The 17,853-nt window shown below is 34.4% G+C and overlaps 1 protein-coding gene across 1 annotated transcript in view; it reads right to left on the bottom strand.

The window, feature by feature from the left end:
* The window catches only part of AP3B1 (adaptor related protein complex 3 subunit beta 1), a 248,677-nt gene that overhangs the window by 104,229 nt on the left and 126,595 nt on the right, over positions 1-17,853 (bottom strand). The window contains exon 14 of the mRNA XM_081825590.1: positions 11,276-11,452. Within this exon, the coding sequence (XP_081681716.1) occupies positions 11,276-11,452 (177 nt within the window). The remainder of the gene's footprint in view (positions 1-11,275; positions 11,453-17,853) is intronic.

Below are 17,853 nucleotides of genomic sequence, written 5' to 3'. Positions count from 1 at the left end.
TGGGGAGGTGAATGCTGAGTACTGAGAAGCAGCCATGTGCTAGATTATTAAACTGCTGAAGTGGAAAGAAAGGCATCATTAAAAAAATAATCATATATGGCAAACCCGCTGAAGGGTCTACGTGAGAATAATGAATGTGGAAATACAACTAAAAACATGGCACTCAAAACTTAATCGGAAAAATATGCAGGACATCAAAACATCAGAGAGTATTAGGAGGCTGGCAAACTGCTTCTCCCGAGATGTGTTTTATGAAGAGATACTGTCCCTGGCATAAGCAGTGTCTGCACTCTGACTGCACTCAGTTACTTTACCCTGAATTATGACCCATTAAAGCAGACACATGAATCACTGAACTGGATTACTGCAAATTATTTGCAGTGCATTTAGCTGTTACTTTTTCATAAAAGCAAGCTGCTGATGCCCTCTAAAAACCAGGATAAAAGACTCCTTCCATTTTTTTTCCCATGCTGCTTATAGCCTCTAGTAATATTGGTCATTTATTTATTTATGTAAGGCAGCAACTTATTATAGTAGCTTTTACACTGTAATAAGATTTCCAAAGTCAATTTTTGAATGTACTACATTGACATATATTGAGATAATTTTAATAGTAATTAAACCAAAATCGAAATGTTATCAAAATAGTTATTTTAAACTCCAGTTATTTTACTGAAAAAGCACAGCTTTAATTTAGGTTACACAAATACAATTGTAGCTATAAATTAAATAGGATTCATAATACATGGAAAAAATAAACATCTATATTAGAACAATTTATAGACATTAGAAACGGACACAAAATAAAATCAATCAAGTCAGGCAGAGCTAAAGACAATTCTAGAACAGTAAGTCAAAGTACACAAATGGTGTGGTAAACTCTCTTACAGTAATAATTGGTTAAGATAATTGATTTGGATAGAAAGCAACCTTCTTGCAGTAACAATGTATTTATAAAGCATTAACCTAGTTCCAATAAAGTAGAACCATAAGAAATACAAGGGAAAAATGTTAATAGAGCTATTGTGAATTTGGTTACCAATAACTGCTATTCTCTAGTTACTAGACCATGTTGGTTCAACTACAGATAAGAAAAATTCTATGATTCATTTTTAAAGACAATTAGCAAAATATTCACCAAATGAGGAATGCAGCTCAAAACAAAGTGTGGTGTGCTGGACTAGGTTATTAGCTTTCTGAGACAGCCTGGGAAATACACTAACCACCAGTTTTCTCAAATGCACAGTGAGAATTTACAACCAGCGTAATTCTGAAGTCCATCTGAGTGTGGTGATTTAGAAGATGAAATTAAAATAAATCAGAGAAATAAAATAAGTCTGTTCATTACAATGATTTCCTAAAAATTTTAATTCCAGTATAGCTAACATACAGTGTTATATTAATTTCAGGTGTACGATACAGTGACTAAATGATATTTTTTTTTTTTGAGCTAGTGGAGTGATACAGCTTCTATTTTTTTTTTTTTTTTAAAGATTTTATTTATTTATTTGACAGAGACACAGCGAGAGGGAACACAAGCAGAGGGAGGGGGAGAGGGAGAAGCAGGCTTCCCGCCGAGCAGGGAGCCCGATGCGGGGCTCGATCCCAAGACCCTGGGATCATGACCTGAGCCGAAGGCAGACGCTTAACGACTGAGCCACCCAGGCGCCCCACAGCTTCTATTTCTGATCCCCAAAATTAATTTTTAGGAAATTAAACTATTTCAATATATTAACAGACACTATTGAGAGTTAGGGAATTTTAAGCAATTAAAATTTTATAATTTCTCAAGTATGCATTTATTGACTGTAAAACTTGTTTGATCATATTGGTGGGCTTATAAAAATAGTTCTATTAAACATCGATTTTCAAAATGAAAATTCTTTCTAAAAGATAAAAACCTATCTATGTATAATGATGCATTAAAAGTATAAGCAAATAATGATCCACCATACATTCATATACTTTAATCAGTTTCTTAGGAGTATCTACCTCTAGTACTAAGTCATTGATATTTCTCTGAAGAACATATTTTATTTAATTATTTTTATTTTTTTATTGTTTTTAATTTGACAGAGAGAGGCAGCCAAAGAGGGAACACAAGCAGGGGCAATGGGAGAGGGAGAAGCAGGCCTCCGGCCGAGCAGGGAACCCAATGCGGGGCTCGATCCCAGGACCCCAGGATCATAACCCGAGCCGAAGGCAGACGCTTAACGACTGAGCCACCCAGGCACCCCTGAAGAACATATTTTAATATGGTCTTACCTTGAAATTTTTAAAAAAAATAAGACTACCCACAATCCTTTCCAAAACTGAATTTATGATCAATAATTATGAAATCCTTGACATTTTCAACTTACTCCTTTCTATAGACCATAATATTTTTAATGAAGAAAACACCCTCTTTACAGTATTAAACAATCTGGTAAGCATAAAGAAAATCCTGTTGATAGAACGATATTCTCATCATGTTTTCTTTCATGCTGATATCTGTAAAAATATCAAGCCTAGATACTTAACTTTTACCCCTCCAATCTTTTTTTTTGATAATTATTTTTATGAGATGAAACTTTAAGTCATTCTCTATTTATACTTTTTAAAATATTTCACCAAATTTAGAAAATGCAAAATCAATTACCTTCTCAATTTCATTTCACTCCAATACAAAATAGGAGCTCCATCAAAAAAGTCTTTATATTAGTTGAGATACTGCAAATGACAGAACTTCAAAAATAAATCTTGAGGTCTTAACACTTAACTTGAAGGGATAAATTTCAATAACTCCTTGCTTGCAAGATTTGTTTCCAAGAATTGCCATTTGCTAAAATTTTCAAAAGTCGAAGGTTTTTGGCACTCAATTTGGTAAACACTTTAAAGATTTCCAACTGATTCTGAATCAAAATCTAACAAAGAGAAGTTCTGCTTACTCCCATCCCCTCCCCTGGTAAAAAAAAAAAAAAAAAGCCAACATAGGACACTTAGGTTAATTTACAAAGCAGTTTTTCACAAAATCTTGTTTCTAGGATCCATGTGGTAACATGCAGCAAAAATGTTGTGTACAAGAGTGTATGCTGTCATGCTTAAGTATTTTTTTCAGTATTAGCTTCATGACAAGAATTCTGTAGTTCAATTAAACTATATATATCAAATATCAGTATATTTGGCCATTACAGTTTTATTTCAGTAGACAGAACAGAGATGGTTTGCGTGCACAACTGATTCTCAAAATGCTTCTCTTTCATAGTTTTCTTAATTTAATAAGAAATTGATTTTACCATGACAACTTTAGCAAAACCAAGTAATTTTATCTTCCATGTTGACCTTTTAAATTTACAAGAGCATTTACAGCACTTCTGAAAGAATAAACTTCCAAAAGCTTTGATTCCATTTATAGCACTGATAGAAAAAACATATAAAAGCTTTGAGTGAAAAAAGTCAACCTATTATTGGAATTAACTGATTTTTTATTTGAAAACTAGCATTGTTTAGGTCCTTTTTCTGCTAATGGAGCCAATATATTAACAGTTACTGCTTCATTTTTCATATGTGCAAAAGAGAACTTGGAATATAAAATGAAGAAAATTAATTTTTTAAAAATTATCTAAATGAGATCTTGTATCACAGAGAGACATGTAAACATCTTCTGTACCTGTATATATTTAATTGTGATCTTGAGACACAATCTTCTTAAAATAACTCTTAGGCTTTTTAAATAGACGCTGATGCTTTTTTTAGCAGACACATTTTATCTTTTGGTGGTTGCGTGGTCAGTGATATCACTGCAGCTCTCACAGTGGATGGTAAATACTGATAAACATTTTGTGCATATTAAGTACCAAGAAAGAAATTCAGTACTTCATTAAGTATACACTTCGATTTTTAAGAACTGATTGCTGCTGGGTTTATAAGAAGATAAAGGAAGAACTACCAAATAATAATATAAATAGGCTTTAGATTTACAATGCACAATAAATAACCTAAGAACTGACCACTCCCTAGTGATCTATGGCAGGACTGTCTCCTGCACGTATTTCATCACAACCAACCCCAAACTTCCCATGTCTTCCTTTGACTCCATCCACTGACAGCTTGGGAGCTTCATGCTTTGCACAGGCCATAGCACAACCTGCTGGTACAAGTTGCCAGCAGATGAAACACTTCAACACTTATCTCACCACCACTGAGAAAAGGAAGGATTTAGTTTTTTCCTACTAGCCCTGTCAGGGCACACTTCATTTTACCAGCACACATTCTGAATGCTGCTCTAAAAGAGAAATTACTTATGTTACATCTCAAAAAGGTTGGAAAAAGTCTTTCTGATTTAAACGTCTTACATATTAAGATGAAATCTCTGTTCGTTGCACTTTTGTTTCCATGTCATTAGACAAAACCACAGCAGAGGTTAAAAGTACAATATGGAGGTCTACAAACTCTGTCCTACTTTAACACAACTATTAATGACAAAAATGAAAAATTTGGGGCAAATCCCAAACTGGATAGGACAGAGACAACAGACATATATTAAGTCTGTCCTGGGCAACAGTGACAAAGAAAGTAAACAATGGTCAAGTAAATAATCACGGGCATTTTAATATAACCAAAGACTCAATCTAAAACCAGATGGGACATAAAATAGTACTTTTAAATAGGTTTTACTCATAAAATTATAAAAGACAAAGAGAATACAATGTACCTAAATAACAGAAACAATATCTTATAGAACTGTTTGTTAAATTTTGATTTCAGATTATTTTTTTCTGCTTAAATTTAAAGGATTATGACTGGTATCAACTAACAGCTAATGCTACCCAGACACTACACCAATTAACATTCCTTTCGGACTGACTCTAAGTCACTGGGACATAGGAAAATGAACTTCGGGGAATGCTACATAAAAATTTTAAAATTCATTATTTAAAAAAACTTCTCAAAATACAGGCATATTTCTACCTAAACACTCTGACAACTAATAAACTGGTACATATTTGCTCAAACCAGAGCTTTCTTCAAATATTTATTAAGTCAGCACAAAATAATAAAAGGTATCTTAAAATATAGTCCTAAAATCGGCTGAGATATACTCTTTATTTTTTTAATTTAATTTAATTTTATTATGTTATGTTAGTCACCATACATCATTAGTTTTTGATGTAGGGATCCACGATTCATTGTTTCCGTATAACACTGAGTGCTCCATGCAGTACTTGCCCTCCTTAATACCCATCACCAGGCCAACCCATCCCCCCACCCCCTCCCCTCTAAAACCCTCAGTTTGTTTCTCAGAGTCCATAGTCTCTCATGGTTTGTTTCTCCCTCTGATTTCCCCCCCTTCATTTTTCCTTTCCTTCTCCTATTGTCCTCCATGCTATTCCTTATGTTCCACAAATAAGTGAAATCATATGATAATTGACTTTCTCTGCTTGACTTATTTCACTTAGCATAATCTCCTCCAGTCCCATCCATGTTGATGTAAAAGCTGGGTATTCATCCCTTCTGATGGCTGAGTAATATTCCATTGTATATATGGACCACATCTTCTTTATCCACTGCGATATACTCTTTAATTTAAGGAAAATAAAAAAGTACACAGAATTTAGCATTTAGCACAGCGAAGATTAATACTGATTCCACACAGTTGTTACTTTGAAAAAGAAGGATATTGGCAAATGGTTTGGTAAATGAAAGAAAGTTACACAGAATTCTTAACCTACACCAGAGGGAAATATCTAAGCAGTACCAGTGATCCATGTAATCAATTTCATCATTTTATGACTAACCAGGATTCTTTATGTGACTTGGATAAAATTTCCTGAATTTAACAGTATCCATATTTTTGTCCACTTGAAAAGTTTTCTGTAAGTTCTTTCTTTATATGCTATATTTGCTTGAGTTTTTTAATGCCAAGAAAATATATCAAAAGGGTAAAAAAAAAAAAAAAAAAGAAAGAAAGGGTAGCAATTATCACTACATAGAGCTTGAGCCCCTTTTGCTGTCATGTTAAGTCATGCTGGGGGCAGAGACACATTTCTCAAAGACTTGAATCACAGGGCAAGAGAGAATTTGTGGGTTGTTTTTTTGTTTTGTTCTGTTTTTAAGATTTTATTTATTTAGAGTGTGAGTTGGGGGGAGAGACAGATGGAGAGAGAGAGAGAATCTCAAGCAGACTTCATGCTGAGCGCAGAGCCCGAAGCGGGGATCAATCCCAGGACCCTGAGATCGTGACGAGCCAAAACCAAGAGTCAGATGCTCAACTGAATGAGCCACTCAGACACCCCGAGAGAGAATTTGTTTATAACTTCAGGAAGGATCCCCAAAATATAATTGTGATTTATAAAATTTCTTACTAAGAACCAAAAAGTCCAAAAAGCAATACAAAGAAAATACAAATATTAAGGATACTCAATGAATCACTCTCTTTTCTAGTAGCAGAAAAGTAGAAACCTGTCTCACAGAAAATGAGATAGTTACTTAAAATAAATGAAATTATATTTATACATGTCAATATTTTAAAAACATGGTATTAAGTGAAAAAAGTAGGTTACAAGAGTATGCAAGCAAAATATCAAAACCCACAAACCAGTGACATACTTTACAGATATATACTCATGTAATAAACACGTAAAACCACCCATGACCGAAGCACACCACCAATATGACAGTAGCTACCAATGGGGAGGAAAATAAGGTATGAACAGGAACTGGAGGTTTTACTTTTATTATTACACTCCCTTAAAAAAAAACAATTATGGCAAAAACACTGACTTAACCTTAGTGGTAGTTATATATCTATTCATACTATTTTGCACTTTTCTATAGGTTCGCATTATTTCATAATTAAAAAGAAAAACATGAGCTAAGCAAAACACTAACATATATTACTCATCACTACATTTAAAAGATTACAGGAAGTTTAAAAACAAATGCACCCATTATTAATTTACAGCCACTATTAACCAGTTTAATCAACTCCTAGTTTTCTGTCTCAGACCTCAGTAGACTATTTCAAGGAAGTCATGCTCAACCTTTACACTGTCTTAAGAGCTGTAGAGCTTCAGCAACTTCAACTGATTTCAAAGTCCTTCAGCTTCTCCCCTGTATAACAGTGAAATTACTCTCTTTGTATGAGTATTCTAACAGCATTTTCTACTCTTGATAATCATATCTAACCATGTTTTTCTTCATAAAAGGAGGGATTTTCAGCACCCTTTTCTCAGTAGGGTAAACCAAAATGGAGTGTTCTTCCTAATGAGAATAAATTCTCACTAATGGGACTAATTCCCTTACTATAAACAATGATATTCTCTAAGAATAATCCAACAGCTGGTTAGCAGTGTAAGCTAGGGGTACAAAAAGAGCATAATAACTAACACGGAATAGGCATTATTATGATCCAGGAAATCCTAACACTTTACATGGATTGTCTCCTTTGATCTTTATAATAATTTTGTGAGGTAGATACGGTACTTGTGCTCTAGCAATTATTCTGAAAATGTGCATTTGTTCCAATTCAGTTGCATAATATGAATTTTGTGTTTGCTTGGGCATAATTTTGTCTGCAAGAAATACTAGATGAAGGCAGAAAATGGCTACCAGCTGAACTGGGCTTTGTAGGAATTACAAAACATACCAACCTCAAACATCTACCTCAGATCACTACATGTGTTATCAGTAGTACAACTTTCCATCCAATTTCAGATTAATCCTTCTTCCACTACGTAACTAACAAATACAGCCTTTTCAACACCCATTTCCACGTCAGGTCTTTTCCAAGGGAAAGAGCTATATTCACTGTATTATTTATATATTTCTTAACCATTTAACATGTGTAAAACTGTGCTCCTGTTTTTATTAGGTTCTTTTTAATTTATCATCAATGAAGTTTTTGAGTGTTGTCCCTCTAGTATTGTGCAATTTTGTAAAGCATGATGATTTTTAGGAACATTTATACTGCATTATAAAGAACTATTTATTATAATTCCCAACTTACAGATAAGAAAAATAAGTCTTAGATAGGTTATATAATTTGTCCAAAATCATGTACCTAGTAAATGGTAAAACAGGATTTGCAGCCAGACAGTCTAATACGAGAGCCTGTAGTACTCTCAATCACTACCTTCCCTCCAGTAACTGACATCAAATAGTTTTAAGATAGTCATCACACACAGTTAAATTGCTTTCCAAATACAAATTTCCATCTGAAATAACCAAGTTAGAAAATTAAAGCTCATTGAAATGGTCCACCTAAAGAGTATTAATCATGTTTTTTTAAAAAAACTGTATGAAGCAGCTTTATATATGCATATCCAAAAAGAAAAATATTAAAATGTTGAAGAATATATAATACAAATGATAAACAAGATGTTGATTTTTTTTTAGGTACTATATTTTTCAGTTCTAGAATACTTCCATTTGATTCTTTTTTACAATTTCTATTTCTCCACCAACAATTCTTATCTTTTTGTCCACTGTGAGTATATTTTCCTTTATATTGCTGGCTCCAGTTATAAAAAGCTGCTTCAAAGTGTTTATTCGCAAATTCCAACATCTGGATCGCCTCAGAGTTGGTTTCTGTTGTTTCTTTCAATTTTCTTGAAAACTGGTATTTTCCTGGTGTTTTGTTTTTGTGTGTGTGTGTGTGTGTGTGTGTGATAAAACACGTAACATCTGCCATCTTAACCATTTTTAGGTATGCAGTTCAAGCCCAGTGTTGTACAGCCATCATCCATCTCCAAAAATTTTTATATATTCACAAACTGAAACTCCATATCCTTTAAACAATAACTTCCCATTATGGTTCTTCTTATATAGAATAATTTTGGATTGTATTTTGGACATTATGAATGTTATATTTTAGAGGCCTTGGACATCATCACACTCTTTGAGTATTGATTTTTTTTTTTTAAGATTGATTTATTTGAGAGAGAGAGCACATAAGAGAGCAAGTGGGGGCGGGGGAGAGAATCTCAAGCAGACTCTCTGCTGAGTGCAGAGCCCTATGTGGGGGCTCAATCAAAGGACTCTGATATTATGACCTGAGCCAAAATGGAGAGTCTGATGTTTAACTGACAGAGCCACCCAGGTGCCCTGAGAGTACTGATTTTTATTTATTTATTTTAGCACACAATTAACATGGTTGAGTTCAAAGTGCAAACTTTGTCTCTTTGGTGCAGCTCAAATTTCAGTTCAGATCTTTATTCTAAGCTGTGCTGCTCTGAATCCACCTTGACCATGTGTGGTTCAGGGTCGGCCAGAGACCTGAGCAGAGTTATTCACAGATCTTGAGGCTCCACGATATGGCTCATTCCCTTATGGAATTCTTCCCTAATTTTCTAGTATCTATCATTTTCCTGAACTGTGTTCTCTACTTCTTCAGGCCAGAAGGACCTTAGGTTTCCTTTTGGAGTTTTAGGCCCTGTGCAGAGTGCCAACTGTAGCCTGTCCTCTGGATAAAAGCCATAAAAGTGGGGAAATTTACTCTGTACCACTCCCTTCTTCCAAGTGTTAATTCCCCTCCAGACTCTTCCTGCTTTTCTTTACTCTTCTGAGACTTTGGACAGTTATTATTTATTTTTTCCAAAGTTTATAGCTGTTCTCTATGGGAGGGTCAGTTCAGCAGGAACCAACTCTATATACTGAAAGCAGACTGTTGACTTACTTTTAAATTAGTTTTCCTATCAGGTAAAAATATTTTGAGGTATTAAAGAAGTTCATTACTCAATTATTCCTCAAGAAAACAAATGAGCACAATGTGCTAAATCTTATAAAAATTAATTTAGATCTCAGGTCCCAATAACTAAATAATTCATTAACAATTCTGGAATGCTCACTGAGGTATCTAAACCGTAGGGAATTCAGATCTACAAATAAGTATCAGGACTTCATGGCAAACCAGCCCTGAGCACTGTGGCTTGGTCTCCTTAATCCAGTTTTAAAGATAGCTGAAGTAAATAAGCACAGAAAACAATTTTTTACATTTAGGTCAAGTAAATCATTTATGTCTCTGTCTCATATCCAGATACGAGCCATACAACTTAAAAACGCTGTCAAGTTGATGGTGATAAAAATTACTCTTTAATGCTTATTTTACCAATTCTTTCAAAACCCCTTTTCTTGAGAAAGGAGAAACTGGAGAACAGAGCACAACCCTATAGACACCGCCACTCACCTATTTTTATATTTAAGCATTTAAAAAACAATGAGTTATATAAAAATGCATATGAAAACTTGGTATATTTTCTAAACATCATTATGCTTTTACCAGTTGGTGGTGAAGTCAATTTGTGGTTATCTAGAAGTATCATTCTAAAATATACAATAGAACACTTCAGAAGCTGAGCTCCAAAACTTCATTTAATAATACAACTCAAGAAAAAAATGTCTGAGTGCAAGCTATGTTGTCTTCATATTCAAAAGATATGGAATACATTCCACAATTTCTGAATGAAAAGTACTATTTTCCATTATTGTTTCTTTATAGCTACAAAGAGGGCCAAAAACAGAACTTTCATTTAGTTGTGTAAGACTAACTACTTTTGGTCTGAATTAACATTCTAATTTTGTATCAATTTTATAATAACCTAGAAGCTAAATACATTTAGAGTACCCAATTCTAGGTGTTATAATGACTTTCACAATACTACATGGATTTAGAGTGTCAGGCTAACATGCTGTTTTTATCAATAAACAAGAAACTCACAACAAACATAGCTGTTTCATGATTCTCACTGCTCTCCTTTTTTCCTATTCTAGGGGCGCTGGGTGGCTCAGTCGGTTAAGCTCTGCCTTCTGCTCAGGTCGTGATCCCAGGGTCCTGGGATCGAGCCCCACCTCAGACTCCCTGCTCAGCGGGAAGCCTCCCTCTCCCTCTCCCTCTGCCCCCCCACCCCCCCACGCTCGCTCGCTCGCTGCTTGCTCTCTCTCAAATAAATAAATAAATAAAATCTCTTTAAAAAAAAAGTCTTATCCTTCACAAAACTTTCATCTCTCACCTCGTCCTACTTCAGACTTTCAATAACTTTCTCCTCTGAAGTTCCACTGTATCTTAATACTTCTATTACAGCGGTTACCGCATACTATTTCATTGTTATGTTTTTCTCCCCTCCTAGACCAGAATGTCATTTCTCTGCACCACTACCTTCTAATATAGAACCTTAAGGAAACAGACACCTAGTGATTGTTGAGTGGACAGACTAATGCATGAAGAGACTTTAGCTGCTTCATCAGAGTAAAGAGGAAAGCAGGTGTCACATAGGTAGACTAAGGTTTAGATTCTTACCTGTTTGGAGTTGGTTAAATACAATTTTGCTCCCAGATTTAAAATCTGCAGTTTTACCAGATCATCTTCACTAGTGAAACTTTTAGCCATCTTCCTCAAAACATCAGGGGCTATTTTAGGAACTCGTTCACAGTTTTCTCCAATTAGCCAAAGAATACTTGCTCTAGCCACAGGAACCTAATATTAGAAGCAGATTATATAGTTACAAATAAGATAATCACACTCTCTCCTTGATGATAACATAGAAAAGGCTCTAAATATAATAAAGGTTTTATATCCATTCATGTAACATGTATATCCAGGAAGTGTACTTTTAGTTATGGATTTTCTTTAGTTACCAAAAAATAAACACCCAGGAACTATCATTAAAACTGATTTCAGAGATAATGCGCCTTAGAAAAGATTCATAGAGAAAAAACCATTTGTCTAGAATCTTGATTCTGTCATAGATGTGCAAGTCCATTCACATTTGTTTATGCATTACTGGTGCTGCTTTTGCCCTACAATAGCAGAGGTAGCTACAGTCGACCCTTGAACAATACAGGTTTGAACTGCAGTGGGTCTTTATTTTGGATTTTTTTCAATAAATACAGTATAATACTGTAAACGTATTTTCTCTTCCTTATGATTTTCATAATAACATTTTCTATTCTCTAGCTTATTGTAAGAACTCAGTATGTAATACATGCAACATATAAAGTATGTGTTTAATCAACTGTTTATGTTATTGGTAAGGCTTCTGGTCAACAGTGGGCTATCAGCAGTTAAGTTTTTGGGGAGTCAAAGTTAAACTTGGATTTCTGACTGTAGGAGGGAGGGGGTTGGCACCCCTAACCCCTGCACTGTTCAGGTGCCAACTATTGTTGCATCAAAGACCATAAAGCTGAAAATATTCACTATCTAGCAATTTCAGAAAAGGTTTGCTGACTTCTGCTCTAGGGCTCTGGTTAATAAACCTCAATGCCCATAGAAATCATCTAGAATTCTTACTAAACCTACAGCGTTTTGGTATCAGGTCCAAGACAGTAGCTCTGTCGTGGGGCCCAGGAATTTACATTTTATGAAGCATCACAGATGATTTCTAAGATGGGAGGTCTGCAAACCATGTTTTGAGAATTCCCCGGATAATAGAAAAAAAGGAATAGATTCATTAAAGACTATGATTCCAAATTAAAACTCTTACTGTCCTCTATATATTTGCATCTACAGTACTGGGGATGTATAAAACTGACAAGATCATCAAAGTCTACTTACAAAATCATGAATCCTGGTCTATTATTTGATCATCAACAAAAGAAATAGGGATAAGATAAATCCGTCCAATACTCTATTTTGGCATTATATTTTTTTAATAAAGTACATTTCAATATAATTTGTTTTTTTAAAAAATTGCTTTGCTACAAATTGGAAACCTTCCATCAGCACCATTAAGACCAACATTTTAGAGTATGCAAATTAGTTTTATTACTATTTATTTGTATCCTCTCTTACTCCAAAAGAGATTTGAAGGGGTATGTAAATTAGTTTTTGTGAACATTTTCACCTACTATAGAAAATCTGCTTTTTATAATAAATGAAAAAGCCAATGACTATCACTAAGAGGTAGCATCACAAGAAGAGATAATAGTCTTTTTATGAAATCCTTTCCAATTCCTCAGATAAAGTCCTAATATTTTCACTACTGTTTCACAGCTGTACAGGCAGGGCATAACTGTTAAAGAAGAAAGTGAGAATAAGGACCTCTGCACAGCTAAAATTTTATCACAATATCCACCACCTCAAATTCTTTCACAACACCCATTTTATGAAATAGTATAAAATTATTAAGACACTCTTAAGTTGGGTGTTTCACCAGAAGCAAAATGAGGTCATCTGAAAGCTTTAAAATCAAAGTATATATTTTCAAATATTATGACAATAGCATTATCTTTAAATTAATATTAGAGTAAGTTTAGTAAAAGAAATCACTGTATTAATGTAATAAGTTTACTAAGTATAAATAATTGTATAATAATGTTATTATAAGTGTATACATGAAGTATGATAAAACTGATATCCTTACTGTACACTGACTGTGGAAAGAAAGAGGTTATTTCTAATGTTCCAAAGGTTACACTGCATTAAAACCTTACTCCCAATCTATTATTTTAAATTGGGCTAAAGAATAGTAATTGAGTGGTACATTAAATTTTCTAGTATGAAGCAATTCAAGTTGCCTGCCTTCATGAAAGGTACCTCTAAGTAAGAATATATGCACAACTTCAGATTTTGGTTATGCTAGATTTACTTTTCTTAAATATTTTATTATATACTACTGGTATAAAATTTAGAATTCTAGGACATATTCCAACGTATGATCCTACTTTAAGTAATTTTCTTCTGGTAACAGAGTTATAATTCTTTTTTGCAATTAAGAAGACAATCTCAAAAAGTTTTAAGAGATTGTTTATTGTTTATATTCCTACTCATTAATATACTAAGATTAAAATAACAATATTTAAACACTCTAAACATTCATAATGCATACATTTAAAATACAACTCTTTGAGAAAAAATGAAAATCAATAAATTCTAATGCTCACAATGAAAATCTCAAGATGGTGGTGGTGGAGAATAGGGTGATATTCAGAGATTCTAGAACTGAGGTAATAAAATTTCCAAGTAAACATATAAAAAACTTCTCCACAAGAAATAATATCAATATAAAATGTATTTATACCAAATTCTTGATGATGGCAATTTATTAAAAAGCTTAGGAAACCAACAAACCCAGTGTTTTTGTGTTTGGCTGCAACCAGAATCAAGATTTTCAGATTCCAGCCCTACCTTTCTTTCCCAATTAAGTTACAAGACTCCCATTTGTACACTACTGATACTATGATTCATAGTTTCACTCTTTCAAAGATTTAAAGCAAATGAAAAAAGAGCAAATCAGAAAATTAGTCACTTTTTGTTCTCCATGGTCTTTTCAATCACAGAATAAAGAGGACCACTGAACTAAAACCAAACTAATAATACACATATACAAATAACATACATATGTATAAGACATACTTTTATTATGAACCTCTGCTTTTCAATATTTTCAAAGACAAGCTGAATTGTAAATGACTTTGATTCTTTATTCTAAATGCCCTGATCAAGTGGTTTTAGGTGCACTTTTTAAACCTTCTACAAGAAGGCAGTTTCCATTGTCTTTTAACCCATTAACTTGCCTGCAAAAACATATGATTCCTAGCTGACCACAGCAGTTACAGAAAGACATCTAGGAAGATTTTACAGATCACTCTGTAAGCAGTTCAATGTAAAAGCTATTGTGTTTCAACACTAGCCACTGCACAATGCAACAGTGTAAAATAAATCCTGCAACAACATCAATTTTATTTATTTAAATTTGTCAAAGGCAAAATCAGTCAACATCTAAACCAACTGCATACAACTAGCTAATCAGATCCAATATTCTGTATCTGGATTCAATATGCATTAACACTTTAGCATGAATTAAGTTGGGGCCACAGGGCAAGGGTAGTTACCTTATGAAAAGGCAGGCATTCAGTGGGGCACCAGGGCAAGGAGTACATAAAGTACTATTTTAATATTACTCAGTAGTCTTCACAAAATAACATCCTTTAATTATTCTCTTATGATAATAAATCCTTATCTGTCCCATAAAACATTATATGAAACTCTGGTAGAGCAATCTTCATGTAGCATGCATTTTATTCTGGAAAAACTTTGCTTTAAAAGAGGTCTTTACTACACATGAAGTATAGTCCAAAGGATAAAATATTCACAATCAAAACATATAAGTTGACTGTACTACCAACACAGATATATCTTATTCAATCTGAATTTAAAAAGTAGAATTAATTTAAATTTTCGTTCTCATATTTTCAACTATGCCACTTCATAAATAACAAATGGAATCAAAATTTTGAATACAAAAAAATCTAAGTTCCTTTTTTAAAAAAATTACATAGCCAACCTCTACTGAGTTCTTACGATATGCCTGGCACTGTTTTAAGACTTTACCTGTTTTCTCAGTCTATTATATAACACAAAGTCCTGAGAAAGTAGGCTCTACCATTATTCCCATTTGATATATGAGGAAACTGGGGCACAAAGGGGTTAAGAAACTTGGCCGACATCTTACAGCTTGTCGGTGGTGGAACTAAGACTGGAAGTCCAAGTCGGAATCCAGAGTTCACCATGGCCACTGGACAGAGACAAAATGAGTGTGCTATACTAGGAAAAATACCAGCCAGCAAGGCAAGAAGACTGGTTCTGGTCCTAGATTGACCATGTATATCATGGAGACAAATAACTTTACATCAGTAGGCCTCATTTACTCATTAATCAAATGAAGGATTACTCCTTTGGCCCAGTTCTTCTGCCATAGTGTACAATGGCTCCTTTATGGCCTTCTGCAGATTTTCCAAGAGCCAGCTTTTTCAGAAGAGGTCTAGGCCTTTCTCTTGACAATTCCTGCATGCATGCATGCATGTGGGGCATTTCCCCACCTCCTTAAATCTCTTGTTCTATGGATAAGATGGCCAGAGTGGAAAGAAATCTGGCTATCATTTTTGTTACCCCTCCTGGAGGGTAGATGAGCCCAGGATTCTACCCTGATAGAGCAGCTTAAGCACAAGAGAAAACATGCTGAAGTGTCCTCTTGTCCTCTGACACTGTCCAGATTGGCTCTTTCTAAACAGCACTGGTTTAAGATACTACCCTTGGATATAGGGTGAAATATACAGAGATTCAGGAAAAAAAGGTCTCATTTAAGGCTCAAGGGCTTAGCTTCCCATTTTAGAATCAATCACTTACCCACATTTAAGAGTCATCAAGTGCTTGGTCAGAATAAAAAGGCCTGTTTCCTTTTCCACATGTCTATTACTCTTAAGTAAACAGCTCTCTTGAATATTTGGAGGAAACGGATTCTAGGGATTCAGTCACTCCCCTTTCTGTCAGTTATATCCCTCATCACCTTCTTCTGGAGTAACTTGTACCTCCAATTCCTAATCGTTTTTAGGATTGTGCATCACAAACTATCTTGCATTGTTCTTCCTTGTCCCACTTCAAGCACTTCAACTTCCTCAGATACATTAAGTAAACAGTAACTCAGCACCTTTTAATTCTCCAAAATTTCAAATTTTTGCTACATACCTACATATAGTTTTCTTGTAATTATTTGAATCTCCCTTTGAATCAAGTGCCCAATTTGTTCACTTTTGCTTTTTCTCTTTACCTTACCAAAATCAGGAGGGATGGGGCACCTATGCCTGGTGACTCAGTCGGTTAAAGGTCCCACTCTTGATTTTGGCTCAGGTCATGGTCTCAAGGTTGTGGGATCCAGCCTCGTGGTGGCCTCACACTCAGCAGTCAGTCTGCTTCTCTCTCTCATCCTCTCCCTCTGCCCCCTCCCCCGACTTGCACACTCATGCACTCTCTAATAAATAAATCTTAAAAAAAAAAAAGGGGTTTTCTACTTTATTGGCTTTCCAAAGGAGATTAAAGAGGCATTTATCAATTTCAACAATTTTTTTTTGGTATTCTATTTTACACAATTAACTTTGATCCCTTTTAGACTTTTATGCTTTGTTTCACTACGTTCTTTTTCAAATTTCTTTTCAAATCCTTTTATTTCTGGTCTCTACGTTAAAAATGGTAGCAGTAACCACTTTAGCCACATCCCACACATTTTAGAATAAAGCATTTTCTTTTCCTATATTTATATAAAGCTTGTATTTTTTTCTTTTAAACCTTCTTTCACCTAAAAGTATATTTCTTACTTCAAAACTGATCTGGCACCCTTTCAAATTATTTAATTCTAATTTTATTGCTTATGGTTAAAAAACATAAAATCTTTAAGTTTTCTTTATGTCCAAGTACATTCCTGATTTTTTGTAAATGTTTTATGAATACACCCATAAAAGTGGGTATTATCTGTTCAAGAAATATAAAATTTTACCTATAGTACTGAATCAAGTATTTATTCTATTATTTAATTACTCTTTGTATTTATGTCTATATCTTAAAATCTGCTGGGTATATCTAAAATGAGAGAAGCATATTAAAGTCACCCACCAATTTCTCCTTGCATTTTTTTTTTTTTAAAGATTTTATTTATCCATTTATTTGACAGAGAGAGAGAACAAGCAGGGGGAGCGGAAGAGGGAGAGGCAGGCTCCCCATTGAGCAGGGAGCCCTATGCGGGGCTCGATCCCAGGACACTGGGATCATGACCTGAGCCGAAGGCAGACGCTTAACCGACTGAGCCACCCAGGTGCCCTCTCCTTGCATTTCTAATAGATTTTTCCTTTATATATTTGTTTGCCATATTTTTGTGTGCATATAGGTTTATACCTCTCAGTTTCTTGGTAAATTGGTCTTTTTTCATTTTATAATGTTCTTTTTCATCTTACTGCCTTTTTTAAAAAAAGATTTTATTTATTTTGAGAGAGAGAGAGAGAGAGAGCAGGGGGAGGGGCAAGCAGACTCCCTGATGAGCAGAGAGCCCGATGCAGGGTTTGATCCCAGGACTCCAGGATCATGACCTGGGCCAAAGGCAGACACCT

This window comes from Leptonychotes weddellii, chromosome 7 (assembly GCF_054177405.1).
Source record: "Leptonychotes weddellii isolate Sample4059 chromosome 7, ASM5417740v2, whole genome shotgun sequence".
Taxonomy (NCBI): domain Eukaryota; kingdom Metazoa; phylum Chordata; class Mammalia; order Carnivora; family Phocidae; genus Leptonychotes; species Leptonychotes weddellii.
Note: the sequence above shows the minus strand (reverse complement) of the source record. Positions and strands in the feature narration are given on the sequence as shown.